General features: G+C 31.4%; 3 protein-coding genes across 3 annotated transcripts; 1 reads left to right on the top strand and 2 right to left on the bottom strand.

Annotated features, from left to right (window-relative positions):
- Positions 1–1834: 1834 nt before the first annotated feature.
- LOC114182399 lies at positions 1835–6121 on the bottom strand. The gene is made up of 5 exons (XM_028069268.1): positions 5598–6121; positions 5451–5488; positions 3709–3979; positions 2982–3268; positions 1835–2438 (listed from the first exon to the last, which is right to left on the bottom strand). Exons 1-5 carry the CDS (start codon positions 5958–5960, stop codon positions 2009–2011), a joined length of 1389 nt encoding a protein of 462 aa, XP_027925069.1. The 5' UTR covers positions 5961–6121; the 3' UTR covers positions 1835–2008.
- A 3423-nt stretch (positions 6122–9544) lies between these two features.
- Positions 9545–13294, bottom strand: LOC114182134 (protein CbxX, chromosomal). The gene is made up of 7 exons (XM_028068910.1): positions 12903–13294; positions 11984–12094; positions 11764–11862; positions 11561–11671; positions 11172–11475; positions 10532–10671; positions 9545–10445 (listed from the first exon to the last, which is right to left on the bottom strand). Exons 1-7 carry the CDS (start codon positions 13053–13055, stop codon positions 9909–9911), a joined length of 1455 nt encoding a protein of 484 aa, XP_027924711.1. The 5' UTR covers positions 13056–13294; the 3' UTR covers positions 9545–9908.
- Positions 13295–14780: 1486 nt separating this feature from the next.
- On the top strand, positions 14781–18374 carry LOC114182309 (probable chlorophyll(ide) b reductase NYC1, chloroplastic). The gene is made up of 10 exons (XM_028069157.1): positions 14781–15310; positions 15428–15506; positions 15593–15728; positions 15949–16023; positions 16142–16337; positions 16505–16573; positions 16745–16884; positions 17042–17164; positions 17338–17530; positions 17782–18374. Exons 1-10 carry the CDS (start codon positions 14963–14965, stop codon positions 17965–17967), a joined length of 1545 nt encoding a protein of 514 aa, XP_027924958.1. The 5' UTR covers positions 14781–14962; the 3' UTR covers positions 17968–18374.
- Positions 18375–20438: the final 2064 nt, after the last annotated feature.

Here is a 20438-nt window from a genome sequence, read left to right as displayed (position 1 = left end):
GATCATGTGTTATGTTGCTTAGATTATTTTATTATAATTTCAAAGCTTGACCCATTATCACGTGTTTTATTTTTTGTTTTGTTATTTTAGGATTACTACTTGTTATACTTTTGTGACATCTTTAACAGTATTCTGATATTTGTCTGTGTTTCTTTGGGACATATGTTATTCCAATTTATGACAACACCAAGATTATATTCATTAATAGAATTTATATGTAAATGTTAAAATGATTAACTTTTACTAATCCTTGTTAAAAAATGTTATAATTATTTGGCAAAGCTAAATAATTTCACATCCACTGATTAATAAAAATGATAACAAAGATAATTTTTAAATGACTATTTTTATTATTAAATCATATTTGAAAACTCTATGCACTACTAGTTAAAAAGTTTAAGTCAAATCAAAATTATTAATTGACTTTCAAAGTTTTATTTTGTATTTAATATTATTTATTGCACTCTAACATTTGAACACTTGTATGTATGTCTTGTCCAATAAATATGAAAATAAATGTTTCCTTTTCATATGTCCCCACCCTCTTCACTTCACTCTATGACTTTTCTTTTCTTATAAAATAGAAAAAATTAATTTTCTATTTCTTCTTTCCATCAAATTTAATTGTGAAAAATTAAAGTTCCTCTTCCAATTAAGAATATTAGGTCTTAGCATTGAATTTTAGTTTTTTTTTTTTTCTGGTAATTTTGTCTCTAATATAGCAAACAATTATGATTTGGATGTTGTTGCATAAATCGAAGTTTAAGGAGTTAGATGAAAATTCTAAAAGTATTTATGAAGAAGTTCATTTAAATATTTTTTTTAAAATAATAAGGAAAAATGTGTTGAAACAACATAAATAAGGGTGTTAAGATGGAGGTGTGTTATGAGAAAAAAAAATCAAAGATAATGATTAAATGTTGAGAAGAAAGTGTAAATTATATGAGTTTTAGTATCAAAAAAGATTAATATATATTTAAGTTTTGTTCGTCAACAAAATTGAATAACAAAATTGAATGATATGTTGTATGATACATGTAACTTTGTTATTATATAAATATTAATACAATGGAATAATATTGATATCAATATTCATGCATTTCCTACATAGTCAAACTTAAACATTATAATTGTCAATTAGATAAAATTTATTCTAATTAGATAAAATTGGGTAAATTTACTTAAACTCACTATGGTTTGAAAAAGTATTTCCCTTTTAAAATATTTTCACTTTTGTAACTTTACATTTTTAGGAATTTATATATATTTCATGTAATTTATATGCTTTAAGTAATTTGACACTAATATACTATCAATATTATGATTATTTGTTATTTTATTTTATTTTGTCATGAAAATTATGGTGAGATGTGGTACTTAACTTTGTCATGAAATTAAATTTTTGAATTGTATTAAAATTATGTTTTAAACAAACTAATCTACAATATCATCTATAAGAGAAAAAAAAATAAAACTTCTCTATAACTTAAAATTAACTTACTTACAAATTAAAAAAATGAAAATATAAGATAAGCTATATTTAAGAATAACCTCATTTTGATTTAATAAAAAAATTATTTTATGTTTTGTTTTGCTTATTCTTTTTTATCTTAAAGGTCCCTATCAAAGAACATGATCTAAACAGGAATCAATAGATCTTAAAAGGTAAAATCAATAGAATTTGGATATAACTTTTGCAGTAAATAAACTCTTAGAAACTCCTAACATGAGTCTTTATTAAAAAATACTCCTAAAAACATAGGAATCAAGCTAACCAGATTTGCATGGACTCTCAAGTTTTGCAAAACCTTTGTACTAATAGATTTTGCCAATGTATTTAACTGCTAAAGTGCATTGAATGCAAACAATTGTATATTTTAACACTTTGAGAAATGGGAACAGCTTGAATTTAATTTGTGAATAAAAACAAAGCTTTTCATATTTACATACAAGATTCTTTTCATCCTATTTAGCAATTAGTATGTATTTTCTAAGTCCAATGATCATATCATATCATTGGTGAATTACCAACATACTGAACAAGTTCTGAGACCCAATTCACTGCAGTGCCAAAGAATAGCTCCCAGAACCACAGATCCAATGCTAAGACTGATGAAAAAATGAGTAATGCCAATGTCTGATAGCGGTTCAATGGCCACCCTGAGGCCTTAGCAATCTTCTTCAGAAATGGAAATGAATTAGTATTTAGGTCCCTTTTCCTTATGGACCAAGCTGTTATCCACTTCACATTAGATGGGACTAAATCAAATTCCTCTCTTAGTCTCCTCCCAAGATCTGGCATGTGGCCACCCCCATAAAGTATTGCAATTCTATTGTGTCCTTTGTCCATTGCTGCTTTTAGGGCTTCTATTGCTACTCTATTTCTCTCACCAATTATAACTGATTTCTCCTCTACATCTGCTGTCACCAGTGTGAACCTTTACAAAAATATGTCATCTTTAATAGCGTCCAAACAAAGGAAAATCAATATTAGGGTTAAATATGTTTTTAATCGTCGAATTATTTTGCAAAAAAGTGTGTTTTGTGCCTAATATATACTTCCTTCTAAACTAAATATATACTTCCTTCGGCCTACAACTTATGAAAGTCATGTAAAACATCATTCCCAACAAACAATACGTGAAGAGTTTACCATGTAACAAATAGAGTTCCGGAGTGAAGAATAATATAACATCCACCTAACATTTGCTTGGAAAGATGTTTTACCTGAGTTTCACAAAGTACAAAGACGGATATGTATATATTTAGAATAGGAACAGACGGATATGTATATATTTAGAATAGAAACGTAAAACATATTTAACCCTTAATATTATTATGTATCTTAATATTATTATGTATATGCAGTTTACTAGTGAAAAATAAGGGATAAGAAACAAGGACTGTACTTTCAAATAAACATGCAGTTCAGAATGAGTATTCAAGCATTGGATTGAAAGAAATAAATGTGAGGAACTTACTCAGATGTTAGTCTCTTTGCAAGGAAGACCTTCATTGCAGCACCAAAATCAAGCCTTGACAGTGCCTCAATTTCGGGATATTCTGATGCTTGACTTCCCACATCTGTACAAACACCTCCAATGATAAGAAGGCCAACAAGTGGCATAGGAAGTACACGTGAAGCCCATAAAAGCTTGGATCTCAAAGGGTCAAGATCTTCCGGAATTGAAGCTGGCTGCAATACTGCCTTTGTAGACCTAAGAGTCATATCTTTTGCAAAAGAGAAGAAGCTTTCACCTTTTTCAAGCTGAAATTCCAAAATGAAATTAGACCTGGAGAAGGAAAAATAATAAAGTGCAAGAGCTCAAATTTTAGAAAATTTGGATTCTTTGCTGGGTTTTTCTGTGTTGTACCTTCAAAATACACTGATGCATACTAATTTTGATCTTTTTAAAATATATTTTTCAAAGTACCAATATCAAGGTATTTTAATGCTCAGCAGAGCAGAGGACAGTTCCACAAAACCCAGCAGAAAATCTGGTCACAATTTCAGAGCAAATCTTTCATATTATTTGATGGCTCTTATATGACAGTTATATAGATGAGAGACAGCTGAATGACACTGAATGCAATGTATGGAATCATAAATTGTCTTGAAATAACAGTCACACTTCAAATTTTGTATTCGAATAGTGTTCATAATCAGTGCACCATGTTGAATTAAGAAGAAAAATTAGCAGTTAAAACCTGAAGTAATTTGAAGGTCTCGTAATCAAGATCTGCATGGTACCAATTCGAAGACTGGTAGTTAAGACAATCTAACTGGAAATCAAGTGTAAGAATTTGAGCCATCTGTCTCTGGATGCATCCCAAAATGTTAAAACCCTTTGCCCGTGAACCTTTTAACCTTTTTGTAGCAGTAACGTTTCTTCGACTCTCTAAACTTTCTCTGCTCGCTACCATTTCAAAAAGCACACAATCATAGCTTTCAAGTTCCTTCTGAAGGGCCAGAAAATACCTGTTTATAAAAAATAGATCATCCGAATGAATAGTAATATATAGAATATTGCTTAGAAAGCAAAACACAAAACCAAAGTAAACACATTAAGTCAGCGCAACAAAAAGCACTCAAACTTATCATAAGAAAATCTTAAATAGTGCCCAAACTAGAATGTTGTGATTAGACCAGCATGCAGTTTAGCAAAATACACCCTTGCAAATGAATTTGAATATCACTATGATCATCTCGTTCATCAAAGCCGTTATGGACCAACCTATTTCGGAGAAGGGGAGCACTATGAAGCAAGCAACATCACTAAACAAGCCATTTACATATACCCATCCTATGCTCATCAACATTATCAATAAAAATTCACATTGACAATATCAAAAGAAAAACTTGAATTTAATCATCTACACGCAATGTCATTAGTGTAATACAAAACCACGAAAGTTACAAATCAGTAATTTGTTAGACTTGCATGAACATTTATGTCTAAAACCACCCTCATCAAACTCTTAAGTTAACATCTTTGATTTTGACATATTACACCAGTTCATCTTAGAACTCAAACATTCCCCTCTACCGTAATATATTTCTCTTACACATCCTCACCACCAGAACCACTTGAATTTTTTTGACTTCCTTTTCGTTGGGAAAAAAAATCTCCACGCATAATAAAGATCAAAGGATAGAACACAAACAATTATAGAAATAAAAACAGCAAAAAGCACAAATTTAAAATGATTCAACCCCAAGTGTCTACATCCAGATAAACACTTCAACAACACACTTTCTAAAGCACCCTTTTGAGCAGATTCTTTATAATTGGTTAAAATTCTTTGAAATCGCAGAATCATGAGTGAGACTCACTCACTAAATAAAAGACAGATCCACAAAAATTTAGTAATTTTCAATAAATTTCAAACGAAATTAGAGTGTGTTGTTTGCATTTCTCTCTCAACAAATACTCGGTATTTGAAATAAGATTACGAACTTCCTAAACAAACTTGAGAAAAACCCTCCCTGAATGGCGTATACCCCAAACAAACTTGAGTCTTGCTCTAAAAAGTTAAAGGAATTGTAATAACTCTCTCACACCTCTTCTGCTTGAGTACACAAGCGCGTTTTCAGGTTGGGATTGTTCTTCTTAAGAACTATCCATAGTGATTGGTAAGGAACAATGACTTTTAAAGACTTCACTGATAAGTATTTATTCATTATTTCTCACAATTCTTGAAGTCACTTCCATTAGAAAAGATAATACACATACGTCAACAATCACAACCTTTCACTTATAAAATTATTAAATCTCGAATACACTCACTGGAATTAATATTTGCAAATTTGAAATTGACATTTCAACACTTTCTTACTTCCATTTCTTCAACCCATAACAAATAACACCCCACTACAATTAAGTAACTTCTAACAACTACCACACCCAAAACATGACTAGAATGAGATGTTCAGAAAGACAAACACATACTCTTCATCGGCGATGTGAATTGTCGAAACCAAGTCAACCTACAACAATACCAAAAACAACACAACATCAGGAAACAAAGGAATATCAAAACCAGAGACCCAATTGAGAAAAAAAAAAAAACTAGGAAGAAGGAAACTTGAGAGGGACCTGAAGGAAAGGGCGCAAAAGGGACCAAGGAAACCTCTTCCGGTAGCTGACTAGAGCCGTCTGCAACTCGGACCTGCCACCACCTTCGACCCCGCTTTTGAACCGCATGAAATCGGCGATGGAATTGTTCTCGAGGAACTGTTCCGGCGACCCATTTTCCTGCGGTGTGAGGGCGGAAGAAGAAGAGGATGATGAAGCTCTGAGGGTAGCATTGGGAAGGGGTGTTCTGGGAAACCCGAAAAGAGGGGTTCGGTTTGAGGAAGAGAAGAGGAAAGGTCTGGTTCTTGTGGGAGCAGAAGTGGAAGGAGAATCCGAGAGGAATGAAGATGAAGAAGATACAATCGAAATTGAAGCTAACACCATTTTTCTTCTTCTATGCTCTGCAACACAACCACATAGAGGAGTGTTTGGATAACCAGAAAAATAGGATTTGTTTTTTCAGTCACCGAAAACCCACCGTGCTCTGTTCGGTTATTGCAGTTACCACTTACACTCACCACTAGTGAGGAATAACATTCTACTAAATATCTTCTATTTTTTATGTTATTTGACCTTCTACATTTTATATTTTTTAGTTTCTGGTGGACTCTATTTATTTATGTACACAATTTCTGTGTAAATAATCATCAATTTTTATGAACTTTGTTATTATTTTTCAAATTTATGAAGTCACGTGAAAGTGTAAACGATTGCACTAATAACGCAGAAAAAAAAATTCTTTTATTTAATTATATAAAAATTATAAACATAGGCGTTATCGTGTCTGTGTGTATCCATTCCTTAAATATGTGTGATATTATATTAATAGATGATAATATTGTAATGTTATTAAGTTAACATATAAATTAAAATTATATTTATTAAAAATAAAGTGAAATATATAAGAACAGACAAAAGAATAATCATTAATAAATAAAGAAGAAGATAAGAAACAAAGATATCCAAATTTATAAAAAAATTGTAAAAGTAACGGTCAATTTTTAGAAATTTAAGAAATTATTATATTTAAAGGGTAAAATTAGTATTTTGAAATGTGGACACAAAAAGGGGAATCTCCTTTGTATATTACTAGCATAACACAGGCGCGATAGCGCCTGTGTGTATGTATTTTTTAAATATGCGTGATATTATATTAGTAGGTGATAATATTATAATGTTATTAAGTTAATATATAAATTAAAATTATATTTATTAAAAATAAAGTGAAATATATCAAAACAGATAAAAGAATAATCATTGATAAATAAAGAAGAAGAGAAGAAGCATAGACATCCGATTTTATAAAAAAATTGTAAAAGTAACGATCAATTTTTAAAAATTTAATAAATTATTATATTTAAAGGATAAAATCGGTATTTTGAAAAGTGAACACAAAAAGGGATTATTGTTATAGATTATAGATATAGATTATTGATGAATATATATATATATATATATATATATATATATATATTATATATATTTTGCATAAATTATTAGAAGTGTAGTAGAATTTAAAAAAAAAAGTCATCAAACGAAATTTTATTACGCACAAAAATACAGCGAATAAAATTTACCATGTAAATCTATTTAAACCTTTCTTATATGATTTTCTTAAGTGGAAAAAAGATTTATTTTCTTAGGAGGATAATATTTTTTTTTTTTGTGAAAATACTGCATTTGAGTTTTTTAATAAATACTAAGCAAATTGATTGTTTATGATCCATTCCTTTTAAAGAAGTATTATTTAAATATAGTATTCTCATTTTGAAATGCACAAGAGATTAGAGTTTTATTTGTGTATATATTCATATTTTAGAAGTTGACCCTTTCTAAAGAAAGATAAAAGAACAAGTGAAACTAATTATTTTGGTAATCTACAATTTTGGAAAGAAATTAAGATAAAGTTTATTGGACGAAATTAAAATACCAAATTATCCCTCTTTTTATTTTTTAACACTTTTTTTTCTGTTCTACTTTCTGTTAAAAACCACTAAGGCAAAAGTAATTTTCTTTACCTATCTTTGCCTTTTATTTTTATTTTTTCTTCACTTTCTTTAACGAATCACTCAAAGCTTCAAACACTGTAAATGATAAAATTCTTAATGATATATAATTTTGTACAAGATTTTAAAAGAATACCAAATATAATTAACAAGGAATTCAGACTGAATAGTTGGTTTAATTATTGACATATCCATGAAAAAGCAAAATATTCAGTTGCCAATCCTGTTTTAAATTTTCTTTTCTTGATAAATACTGAAGGATCAGTTTTTTGGGAATACTTTTTTAATAATGATGTTTTTTTAGATAAATAGCGGTGGTTTATCACTTAATAACTCTCACCTTTATATTCAGAGAAAAACAAATAAAAAATAAAAAAATGTTTGACCATGTAACTTTTCTGTTTTGTTTGCATTGATCTCTGTGTTGCTATTTTAGTTTGTTTCTTTAGGGAAACAAACTCTTACTGTTTTAAGCAAAATTTTCCAAGTTTTTGTTATCATTGGCTTGCACGTAATGTTCCTGATTTACAATTTTTTTATTCTTGATTTTTGTTAATGGGGACAACAAGATCATTTTGCTTGTTTAGATTGCGTGCTTATGTTTCAAGACAAAGTTTTGGTCAATAATTAAGTAAAACATGCAGGTCTTATCCCTTGAATTTCCATAATTTTGTAAAACTATTGATTTGTCACACAATTGCATATTTTGGAGATGACTAGTTAGTTGAGTCTTCATAGATGGTTGGGTTAGTTTGTGATTTTTCTTGATAAAAATTATTTTTTAATTGAAAGATGAGTGTATATTAAAATGAGATATACTTTATATCCTTCGTTATAAAAGAAATGTTAAAGGTATTAAATGTTAATTTTTCTTTATATTCTCAATTTATTTTAGAAGTCTATTAATTAGATATTCTAGTATAAAAGTTATACCATAGGTACTAAAAAATCACAAAAAGTCCCTAACCAAAAGATCGTAAATAGTACAAAAATAAGACGGTAAAATATATATCTCTCGGACAACAAAGGATAAATTCGTTAATCATATGACGAATATCCAAGGTTGTTTATATAGCGACAAAACTAGTCAATTATCTGACATCATCAAGTAAAAAAAGAGATACACATAACTAATCACACACATCCGTGAATGACAAGTATGCACGTAGGAAAATCTGATATACCGGTGTGTTAGCGAACCTACTCTAATTTAGACAAAAACGAGATAAAATCTAACGAAACATATTCAAAGAATATTGGACTTGCAACATAGGCCCAATGAAAACTGGTTAGGCCCAATAAAATTTGGTCAAAGGCAATTAAACCTAGTCAAAGACCACCCACAATTAACTAAGTAAAAACATCACAAGTAATTAATCTTCTATAAATAAAGGTGGACCCAAATAATTAAAGATACGCAATTCATTAACACTATAATATGAGTTTTGAATTTGAAAATTTTTGCTAATTCGATCATCATAATCTTTTCTGCAAATACACCCACATGGTTCCCGGAGTACCTCATAACAAAGGTCTAACAAGCAAAATCGTGAAATACTCGTCTAAGAAATTCAAAGATTGTGATAAAATAAATTTTGAATTTCGTAATAACTTAATATTATGCAAGAACAAAAGTGAATACATTTATTGTTTATTATCTATATAATCATATTTGCGAATGAAAATAATGGTTTAAAATTATATGTAATGCCATTAAATATTAAGTTAACAATATTTTTTAACTTGAAACAAAAAGAAAAGGTGTAAAAATTAATATTTTGAAATAAAGAAACTTTTAGCATTATAGTTTAACTATTTGAATTGATAATCCATACAGAAGAATACCATGCCCTGCTCCAAAAATAAAATTTTCAAAATAAAAATAAGCATCACCGTCTTGGGACAGCACAAGAAGAAAGATTTCATACCTGCACCAACAACAATGAATAATAACATAAAAAGTACAATGATACGATAAAAATTTATATATAGATACCTAAACACTATAAAGACTCGTTTGACATCTCTCATTTCTCTATCACATCACTTTTATCTCTTACATTTCTTTCTCTCAAAGAGTACATTTGCATTAGGTGTCTACAAATCTTTATTCAGATAAAGTGCATGAATGAAGCCTATATAACATTATGAATTACAAAAATACACGAGGAAAAATTTTCCCAAAAAAATCGACCTATAGTAGCAGACTTATTCATGACATGCTCCTCATTGTGTAGATGTAAAAACTTGTGTGTATCCATTGCAGAAAATTGAGGTAAGCTGAAATGAATCTCTCCAAAATATCTATCAGAATGCCAAAGAATGATTACTGCGTTAATAGCTGAAGACCTGCTTCTAAATCTACCAAAGTGATGGTAAGAAGTTCTTCTGTATCCATGCAGTCAAAACTGAGACGTAGGTCCAAATTTTCTCTAGCATTAACCAACATGGTAGCTACCAAACCACCATTTGTCTCCTTTCGCTGTTTTTCTGTTGTTTCTCTTTCTATCAATGCAGCTATGGCTTTTACACTGCATTCGGGTTGCAACTTAAAGCCATATAGCAAACTATCTTCTGTTAAAGTATGCATCTTGATGTGAAGGATTTGTGCTAGTTCTTCTGAGTTGAAATCATTGAATTGAAAAAACTTGGTGACCCTTCTACAGAAACCTTCGTTAGAACCTATCACTCGCTTCATTGGTTCACTGTAGCCAGCAAATATTACAACAATTTTGCCACTGTCCATGACAGACATAATCTCCTCTAAGGCTTCCAACCCATAGTCCTTGTCATCAGACTTTTGCAGTGGTACCAATCTATAAGCTTCATCAACAAAAAGAATGCCCCCTTCTGCTTCCATGATCTGTAGCCAATGATTTTATGTAACTCAATGAGAAATGCAGAAAATTTGGTTTCGCAGATAGGAAGATTTTAGAGTCAGTAACATACCTTTCTCCTGGTTTTTGGACCAGTGTGACCAACAAATTCACCTACTAAATCGGTTCGCTGTACTTCTGTCACTTTATCAGTAGATAGAATTCCCACCATGTGGAGTAATTTTCCAAGAATCCTTGCTACCATAGTTTTACCTGTTAAATACAAAAGTCATACAAAAACTAATCTCAGAACCTTTAAGCCAATTCAGTGTTCATGCACGTGCATATACAATGGGAAGATCAAGCCAAACTGCTCAAGTAAAAACAAATGAGAATTCAATAAAAACACAATACTAAGGCACACATTTGGATAAACTTCTGGTAAAATGAATAAAGTTTTTGCCATAAGTTAAATTCAGCTTATGCACATCAACTTTTATAGTTAGTCACTCATTTAGCTTCTCCAAAGGCAATTTTAACTTGTGCATAACTTAATTTTAAGTCATGGAGGGAACTTCACTCATTTTACCTTGTGTTTTTTCCTATAAATGTTTATTGAAAATTTCATCCAGTTGAGACCCAAATATTGTAGCACGAAATGGTAAATGGAGAAGATGAAGTTAAGTGCACAATAAGACATCTTTCCAATTCTGATTGGATAAAAACAAGCAGGATGTTCTAAAAGCAAACAATCACGAGCATATTATAAAAACCTGTTCCAGGGTTGCCAAGAAAGGCCATGTGAGGTGGTCTTCTTGCACCAACATGCAGGCCAAGAGCTCTTCGTCTCTCATCCAAAAGCATGCCCTTTGCCCATTTGCGTAGTTGTACCTTTAGATCATTAAGACCAACAATGTTGGATAGTTCCTTCTCAAGCTGCTCCATTTTAGCTTTGGTTTCACCGCATGCTTCAATGGCTCGTCGTTTCCTCTGCTCTTCAAGATGCCAGTGTAATAGTTCCCTAAGTTTCTCAGTTCCAGGGCCTTGGGATAGATGATTTAAAGGAGTCATTCCCTCCTGCAATTCACTGGCATTAGCATATATGACAACTTTACCCGAAAATGTTAAAATAACATGAAAAACAGGAAATACAGTTTATTACATCGTCCTTGGCACTGCAATCAGCGTTGTACTCAAGCAATGTTTTCACAGTTAAGAATTCTTCTGATCGCAGAGAGTACCAAACAGCAAGATGTAAAGGTGTCATACCATTCTACAAGAAAATGTTAGGTACAAACTTTTTAGTTATTATTGTTGCTAGGTTTAAACAAAGTTAAATGATATAGAAAGTGGCAAAAAGATCACATTTGCTCTGGCTTCAACAACAGCACCACGAGCAAGAAGTAATTGTGCAGCTTCATTGCACCCATTCTTTGCTGCCATGTGCAACGGAGTTTCTCCATACTGCAGAGATAAATAAACCTTTTCAGAATTACAAGGCAATTACTAGAAGTCTAGATTTTACATATTTTACGTATTTATATTCTAAAAACAACTTGAGTTGAAAAAATTGACGACTACCAACCATATTCTTGGCCTCCATCTCAACCTTATCTGGCCCTTGCCAATCAAGAAGAAATTTAACTATATCGGCCCTATTCTGACCAGCAGACACATGAAGTGGTGTCTGTGCCATCTGCATTTATAATAGATGAGATCCTCAGGCATATCAAATATAAGAGGATAACATGAAATCCTATAAAGTAAGAAAATCAAAACACTGGCACATAGATTATAATAGATAAGCCAAGCAACAAGCTTATTTACAAATGAACTACACCCAACCTTTTTAAAACCTTAATACTGAAATCTAAAAAGTGAGCAATCAGAGAAATATCATCAATATGATAATATGCCTTTCTATTCCTTGATTGTCACGAAAACCCCAAGATGAAAACCCTACAGATGTTCATCAAATAGTCCTTCTCCATTACGAGTCTAAACATATAATCTCCCCCTTAAAGGAATGCCATGATAAGCAATTATCAATAAGCTGGAACACCCTGAGCAATATCCAGTGTAGGTAGCTTATTCAACATGCAACCATTTCAATTCTTAATGAAGCTGACATTGAACACAAGGGGCGGTAGTATAGCGAAAAATGAGGATCAAAATCAAACTAGAGTAGTACAATCAAGGTAATCCCAATATGAAATTGATATCATTTCCTACCACCCCACTAAGTTTACTCTTTCATAAAAGCACAAGCCAACCATTAAACCATCATACACCCCGGTTGGTAAAGTCACCATGAGTCATAATCAAGCAGATCCGAGAGTCATGCATATCATTCCAAACCCTCAATTAAAAAAAAATAGAATTAACCCACAAACAAAAGCACAAACTTTTCCACAAACAACATCGGAAAGATCCATTTTTGAAAGTTTAATGAGCAAAAAAGCAAACATTTTGAAGATGCCCAGTTGGGGGAAATGGGATCTTACAACAGGGTTCTTCTCGTTGAGGAGCGAAGGGTTGTCTCGAAGTAGCCTCTGGAGTCCGGCGAGGTCACCGGAGAGGGCGCAGCCATGGATGGTGGCTGGCTTTGCAGATCTTGAACGTTGATCCTGAGACCTGGCGATGTGGTTGTTGTTCATGCTGAATTGAATCGAAAAGAAGAGAGAAAAAAATGGGTTGAAGATTTGAGAGAGAGAAAGAGAAGGTGATTGTGATGTGAATTTATTTTCAGCTAAATATTCGTCCTTGAGTGTGTGGCCTTCAAGACTCTCCGCGTCCAACTCTCACGCCTCCTCAATCTTCATTTTTCCATTTACCTTCCTTTCTCTTTCTCTCCAGGTTAAGTTCTTCCCTAATCAACTACTATTTTCCCCTTAATCCATGTTAAAAAATTACTATATTATAGTTTCCATTGTTTTTATTTTCAAACTTTCCATAATTTGAAAGATAAACATTTCCTTAGCTTCAACCATTTAGATAGTTAACTATAAATAAATAGGATTTGATAACAACTGTAATGTTGACTAATTTGTTATGCTTCTTACTGATTTGAAAGAAAGAAGGGATTGTCATTTCTGAAATAGCCAACATTTTTTGTTTTTTATTCTTCTATTATTAGTTGAGGTTTTTTGTTTAAGTATGATCATTAATTTTGGATGTGATTATAGAATAAGTAGTTAGATTATTATATTATTATTGTCTTCAAGTTGGATGTTTGCAATTTCTTTGGTGCTTTGCCAGCTTTCATTAGCTATTCGTGAGTTGTTTTTTATTGGACAATCGTGTTATAGAAAAAAAGTTGATCGAATAAGTGAAAGAAAAGAAAAAAAATATGTTTATTCATTTGATTTTGCAACTTAGTCTTGTATGCAAATCATTGTATGGGATTGGAATGACAACAATGCCAAGTTGTTGAATTCAATTTGATTTAGGGTTTTCAAATCTTTTTAAGAAATTAAAAGTCACATTTTAATTAAGTTGAATAAAAAAAAATATAGATACTAAAATAATCAAAGACCTACAAACTAAATTACTAATTAAGTGTAAAACATCGATAAAAAATAAACATAAATATATAATATAATCAAGTCATAATAATAAAATAAAAAAAGACATAAATAATAATCAAATGATGAGAATAAAATCAAACACACTTAAAAGAAAAATATTTTCTTAATAAAGATACAGTTTAGAAAATGAAAAAAGAATTCAGTATTAACATGAAACTAATGTCTCCAATATTAACAAAGATTACCTGAGATACAAAGTTATTATCTTCAAACATGAAATATTATGTCTCAAATACGAGGTCTTATAACATTTTGAAAACTAATTTTACCTAATTTTTTTTATAGAACCTAATTTTAGTTATTTATTTCTTAATAATGAAACTAGATTTCACATGCTAATCCATCTGGACCTAGTGTGTGTTCTTGGTATACTGGAATGAGGCTAACTAACCACACAGACTAATGGGTTGGATACTCTTGACCTAACCCACCTAAAAATGAAGCCAAACTCATCTTCTAAGTTATAATTCATGTTAATAATTAATAAACAAAATAAGGTGAAAGTGTCAAGAATTTTTATTACAAAAACATGTTTTACAAAGAAAATGTGTATAATATGAATATAAAATTATCTGAACAAAAGAAGATTTGTTTTGAGGTTGAAGATGATAAATTTGAAGATACATAAAATATTGTTATTGTCTTTTGTGTAATCTAAGATAAATTCGAAAAGAGTCGAAGGAGGAACGAAAAGTGAGGTGGTCGCAGACCCACAATGCCACGTGTATTTAACCAATGAAGATTAGGTTGCTTCAACGTGTGGTCATCACACTCTCCTATGTTCCTTGTTACGTTTCTAGTTACATGTCCCTTCGATCTAGCTTCATCTGATATTTTTCTCCACCAGCAAGGTTACAAAAACATAGCTTTCGGTTTTCACCAAAAGGATAACAATAAATAAAGCCACATCGCATACAACACTTCTCACTAACCATTTTCATGAACTTTGCATCTTCTGATAATTCTATCACACATCCATGGCCACAGTTGTGAAGCTCCATGTTTTCCCAGATAGTTTGAACAGGCACAAAACGAGGTTTTTCAGGAGGGGTTTTGGCTCGTGCCCTTCTCCCGGGGTGCTTGGTTTTGGCCACGATTGTGATCGGTTCTCTGTGAGAGAGTGCAGGGCTTTCAGGACTGAAGATGGTGGGGATGCGAAGGAGAAAAAGTCTCGAAATTTGAAGAAAAATGAAGTGAATTCCAAAAGGGAAAGTGGGTTTTGGAGTTCCCTCCAGTCTATCTTGTTGAGGAATTTCATGGTGGGTTCAAAATCAGATGATGAGTATCGCCAAGCTGTGGTGAAGGTGGAGGGTCTGCTATCCTCGGTAAGCTCTTGTTTCTGTTATTCCAACTATTTTGGTATATGATACTGTGTTCATTGTTATTTGGGTTAATACTGTGTTTTTGTTGAATGCTAAACATTACTGTGTTTGTAAAACAAGATTGCCATTCAAATCGGAAGGTATATTGTGACTATGATGAGCACTGGGGTCATCCTTTCGATCGGATTTCAGATGTCAGGTTGGCCTATATCCAACTTTTATAGCTGTTAATTTGTTATGCATTGGTTCGAAAAGCAGATGTTAATTTTTCTGAGTTTTGTGAAGGTGGAGACAGTCAAATGGATGCATTGATATGGTATAGTTGGCTAGGAGGAGTGATCATTGGAACAATGATAGGTGCTAACATGGTGTTGGAGGAACATTGTCGTGCTGGTCCGCGTAATGTTGTCATAACAGGGAGGTATAGTTACTTAATCTCCTTCTTCTGTAAGTGATTACCATAATGTTTTCTGTTTAATGAACCTGTGATATCTTATATATATATCCGGCTTGATGAGTAAGACAGAAATTATCATTACAGGAACATATGACTTGTGAATTGTTTACTCTGATGATGTCTAATGATATGTGTTAATGTTTTCATGACTTTGTTTAATTCATCTTGTTAATGGTTTGTGCAGTACAAGGGGATTGGGGAAAGCCTTAGCTCGAGAGTTTCTTCTTTCTGGAGATCGTGTGATTGTTACCTCTCGAAGGTGGTGTTTCCAACCATGAGAACATTTTATAGAGATTGGAATGATATATTTTGTGGCTTTTGTCTGCATTTTACTCACAGCATGTTGTTGCTCCCACTCTCTCATTTTGTGAAGGCAGCCTCGAGTCTGTGCAAGCAACTGTTAAAGAGCTTGAGGAAAATCTAAAGGAAGGCATTGCCAATTCAGTTGGTTCATCGCTGACAAAACTTTCTCATGCAAAAGTGGTTGGCATTGCTTGTGATGTTTGTGAGCCTCATGATGTGCAGAGATTGGCAGATTTTGCTGTCAAAGAACTTGGTTATGTTGACATTTGGGTAAGTGTTGTGGTTGTTTTCGTTAAAAATACCAGAAAAGTGCACATGGAATCTACTAATATGCTTGTTACCCCTTCAGTGAAGTTTAAGTTTTCCATTGCAGAAAGCAGTGTTTATGTTTCTGGTTCTAAACCTCTTTCATTTTTCATACAAAAACTATTGTACAGATAAATAATGCCGGAACAAATAAAGGTTTTAGACCATTGCTTCAGTTTAGTGACGAAGATATTAAACAGGTATGTGTTTCAAGTATAACTTCATTTATTTTGCTAAAATAGAATCTTGCTGAATTTAATACTCATTCATTATTCAGTGTTGAGACTGAGATGTGAAGGTGTTGTTCCCAAATAATCATTTGTAGTCTTTAACCTTATTTTATTACATTGATTGGTTTATAATTGTTGCAGATTGTCTCAACAAATTTGGTTGGATCTATCCTTTGCACACGAGAAGCCATGCGTGTGATGAGAAACCAAGCCAATGCAGGTCACATATTTAACATGGATGGTGCCGGTTCTGGAGGCTCTAGCACACCTTTGACTGCTGTGTGAGTAGCTTGCAGCTTCTTCCACTAAGCTTTTGCAGAACTCTCAGAAATATATATATATATATATATATATATATATATATATGATTCTCAAAGTTCAAGGTGAATGGTGATTGCTATTGATTCTTACCTATCTTCTTTTTCAATTAACATGTAGATATGGTTCTACAAAGTGTGGTCTTAGGCAACTTCAAGGATCACTATTAAAGGAGTGCAAGCGATCCAAAGTAGGTGTTCATACTGCATCTCCAGGCATGGTTCTTACAGATCTGCTATTAAGGTATTTCACTTTTGCAAGCCTGCTTTAACTTGGTCCTCTTGGTGGTTTCTTACTTGAACATAACATAATTGGTCATTCCCCTTAGCTAAAAACTTTCTTGTGTTCATTTCACAGCTTTCTATGATCATATAACTTACAAGTATCACTCAATAAATGTGCTATGTTTTTTTCAGTGGTTCAACTGTTCAAAACAGGCAAATGTTTAACATCATCTGTGAGCTTCCTGAAACTGTTGCTAGAACATTAGTTCCACGAATGCGTGTTGTGAAAGGAACAGGCAAAGCCATCAATTACTTGACCCCTCCCAGAATCTTACTTGCTTTGGTCACTGCCTGGTTACGGCGAGGTCGCTGGTTCGATGATCAGGTGAAGATTTTCTTGAGGGTGAAATCAAAACATATTATCATGTTATGTTAAAAGTTACAATTTAAGAGTATATAAATAGATACAAATCTTAATTTACTAGTCGGTTTTGTAGGGTTGAGTTAGACTTAACGTTCATTTTAACACAAACATTATATGTGTCAATCATTTCAAATGTACTTTGTTCAAAACATAACAATAGCACAGCTCTGGTAAATTGAGCAACAACTTACAGCCATGTGTGTGTGTTTCAGGGAAGAGCATTGTATGCGGCCGAAGCGGACCGGCTGCGTAATTGGGCTGAAGATCGGGCCCGGTTTTCTTTCACAGATGCAATGGAAATGTACACAGAGAACACCTTGTTACCGGTGTTCTCACTTTCAGTTGTGTGTGCCTTCATAATTCTTTCCAGCACAGGCAACAATATGCCTGGCACATGATGTTCTTGTTCTTGCTGCCAATGCAAAAGTGCAAGTGCATCTGCATTCTGTGGACTGGCAATTGGTGCCTGCAAAAAATCATCAAGACAACAACATAGTGAATCGAAATCTAAATCTAAGTCATAAACAAAGTGGATCTGTGTTTTTTTCCACCATGTCCACCCAAAACAGTTATCATTTGACACACTTAGTTGTCTGTGACCTACCTCTATGTATAGGCTTCTCTGCAATCAGCATTCATCATTGAGTTGCTTGTAGTCATAGTATGTTACCATGTATAACCTTCATTGAATTGTAGACTGTAGTGAAATCTCATATTTTCTACCCCATATATTTATTTCAATCTATGTTTATTTGGGACCTTATCTTTATATTGGTTAATGCTACATACATTTTTTTTTGTACTATGTTGTGTTGTTTCAATACCAGTTCCCTTGGTGTTCTCAGTGTTCTATTCTATATCATTAGTTCTGTCAGTGATTACTTTCTTTTCTTTTTCTGGAGAATTTGGCTAATCATGTAGAACATTATCCAACAGTTTCTTTAATATGTTAATTCCAGAATATGGTGATATCAGTTTATCACATGCATTCTGACAAGGAACATGGACTAAAGGCATGATTGTTTCAGAGATGAAATAAATAATTTGGAGCATGTGATTCTTATCTAACAATCCCTTATTATAATAGCATTGTTCCCTAACCAAATTCTCAAATTTCAATGATTACATGTAAATCTTTACAACGAAGATGATTGGTGAGGATATGGGCTAAATTTTATGATCTTTATAGAATATGTGGATGAGATGAGACTAATTTGGATGCATATCTTCATCACATTTAATGCTTCATAATCAATCATATAAACACCAAATCATGTGTGACAATGAGGCTGGTTGAAAGGGAAATTTAGAATAACAGATATTTGTATTTAATTCATGGGAATTGAAGAACCTGGAAAGAATCAGAAGATTAAGAAATTAAAACTTTTTTGAGTGAATTTTTAATTTGTTGTATTCATCGGAAAAGTAAAACGTTATTGGATAAGATAGGTGAAGAATTGAAGATTTTTTCAAGCTTCTGACTTTATTTGTTTGAAGAATTGAATAAGAATTTTCAAATATTAGAAGAAACGTGTGAATGCAATTTTTACTGGTTTTGGGACAGCAATTTCTTCTCTTTCAGTTCTTTCAGAATTTGAAGTCACTTAGGTTTTTTGGTAGAAAATTTAATACCTAATGGATTTACTAATTTTTTATTATTAACTAGTTTAGTCTTTCATTTATCAAAATTATTATGATATTCTTTAATACCTCATTAATTGATCAACTAGTTTAGTCTGATTCTGTCAAGTAGATTTAATTCTTTTAACAAAAAACAAAACTTTTGAAGCCTTAAAAATATGGAAGGATGATTCTGAATAAATTGTATGAGTACATAATTGAGATTTAAATAGGTTTTAAATAAAAATATGTTTACATTGAAATGAATCTCTACATATTATTCTTTTCTTTTCATTTTTTTTCTCCTTTGTATTTTTTTGCTGTGAATCTTTTATTTTGATAAATAATATAATCATATTGAACTAACATATATAAACAAAAAGTAAAACTTTTAATTCTGAAATTAGAGAAAAAAATTCACAAATAAATAAAAAATCTTTAAATATGTATATAAGAGGGTAAAACATATTTAAAGAGTTCCCTGATAAGTAATTTATGAAAAAAAAAAGAATTTTATTATGTTACCTTTTTCATATTTTTATAAAGCTATTGTTAAATAAATATCTAATAAAAATATCTTATTATACACGTTTAAACACTTTTGTTCTTTTACATCATTTTTTTATAAAGTTATTGTTAAAGAAATATCTAATAAAAATATCTCAATATACACGTTTCAACACTTTTGTTCTTTTACATCTTTTTCTAGCAAAAGGAAAGAAAAAAAATAAAATCATTTAATGAATATTTTAACAAATTTCATTTTTAAACTAAAAAATAGAAGTAGTTGAGAGATTATTTCTCAATTAATTTTTTTCTTGTCTATAGTTTAAAATCCAATAAAATTTTAATGTTTTTGAATATTACATTATTCTTTTTCAACTTTTAAAAGCTTAACACAATACTATAAATATTATTCTCTCACAATAAAATTTACCATATTTTTTATTGAATATTATAAAATATATTTTCAATGCTTACAAATTTCAAGCACCACGAAAAAGATAACTCTTTTAACTTATTTTTAAAATTACAATTACACATATCTTACAATATTAAAAACTCCATTTAAGGATTACATTTTAAAAAAAGCCAAATTATTTTAAACGTCATAGAAAATAAAATACTCGAAATACTTGTTTATTCAATTAAAAAAACGTGACATTATTTTCTTAGGAAAGAAAAATGACTAACTTATTCAACTTTTTGACAAAAGAAAGTGATTTAAAAGGTTTGCAATTTGGTGCTT

The sequence above is a fragment of the Vigna unguiculata genome, chromosome 4 (genome assembly GCF_004118075.2).
Source record: "Vigna unguiculata cultivar IT97K-499-35 chromosome 4, ASM411807v1, whole genome shotgun sequence".
In the NCBI taxonomy this organism is placed as follows: Eukaryota; Viridiplantae; Streptophyta; class Magnoliopsida; order Fabales; family Fabaceae; genus Vigna; species Vigna unguiculata.
Note: the sequence above shows the minus strand (reverse complement) of the source record. Positions and strands in the feature narration are given on the sequence as shown.

What these genes read in the sequence shown, in the direction of transcription:
- LOC114182309 (XM_028069157.1), top strand. Translation starts at nt 14,963, where the DNA reads ATGGCCACAGTTGTGAAGCTCCATGTTTTCCCAGATAGTTTGAACAGG. An exon ending in TTGGTTATGTTGACATTTGG is followed by an intron (nt 16,338 to 16,504) that starts GTAAGTGTTGTG and finishes ACTATTGTACAG; the next exon opens with ATAAATAATGCCGGAACAAA. An exon ending in CTTACAGATCTGCTATTAAG is followed by an intron (nt 17,165 to 17,337) that starts GTATTTCACTTT and finishes TGTTTTTTTCAG; the next exon opens with TGGTTCAACTGTTCAAAACA.
- LOC114182134 (XM_028068910.1), bottom strand. Translation starts at nt 13,055, where the DNA reads ATGAACAACAACCACATCGCCAGGTCTCAGGATCAACGTTCAAGATCT. An exon ending in AGATGGAGGCCAAGAATATG is followed by an intron (nt 11,863 to 11,983) that starts GTTGGTAGTCGT and finishes TTATCTCTGCAG; the next exon opens with TATGGAGAAACTCCGTTGCA. An exon ending in TCTTGGCAACCCTGGAACAG is followed by an intron (nt 10,672 to 11,171) that starts GTTTTTATAATA and finishes TGTATTTAACAG; the next exon opens with GTAAAACTATGGTAGCAAGG.
- LOC114182399 (XM_028069268.1), bottom strand. Translation starts at nt 5,960, where the DNA reads ATGGTGTTAGCTTCAATTTCGATTGTATCTTCTTCATCTTCATTCCTC. An exon ending in TTTTGCGCCCTTTCCTTCAG is followed by an intron (nt 5,489 to 5,597) that starts GTCCCTCTCAAG and finishes GTATTGTTGTAG; the next exon opens with GTTGACTTGGTTTCGACAAT. An exon ending in ATTCACATCGCCGATGAAGA is followed by an intron (nt 3,980 to 5,450) that starts GTATGTGTTTGT and finishes TTTTATAAACAG; the next exon opens with GTATTTTCTGGCCCTTCAGA.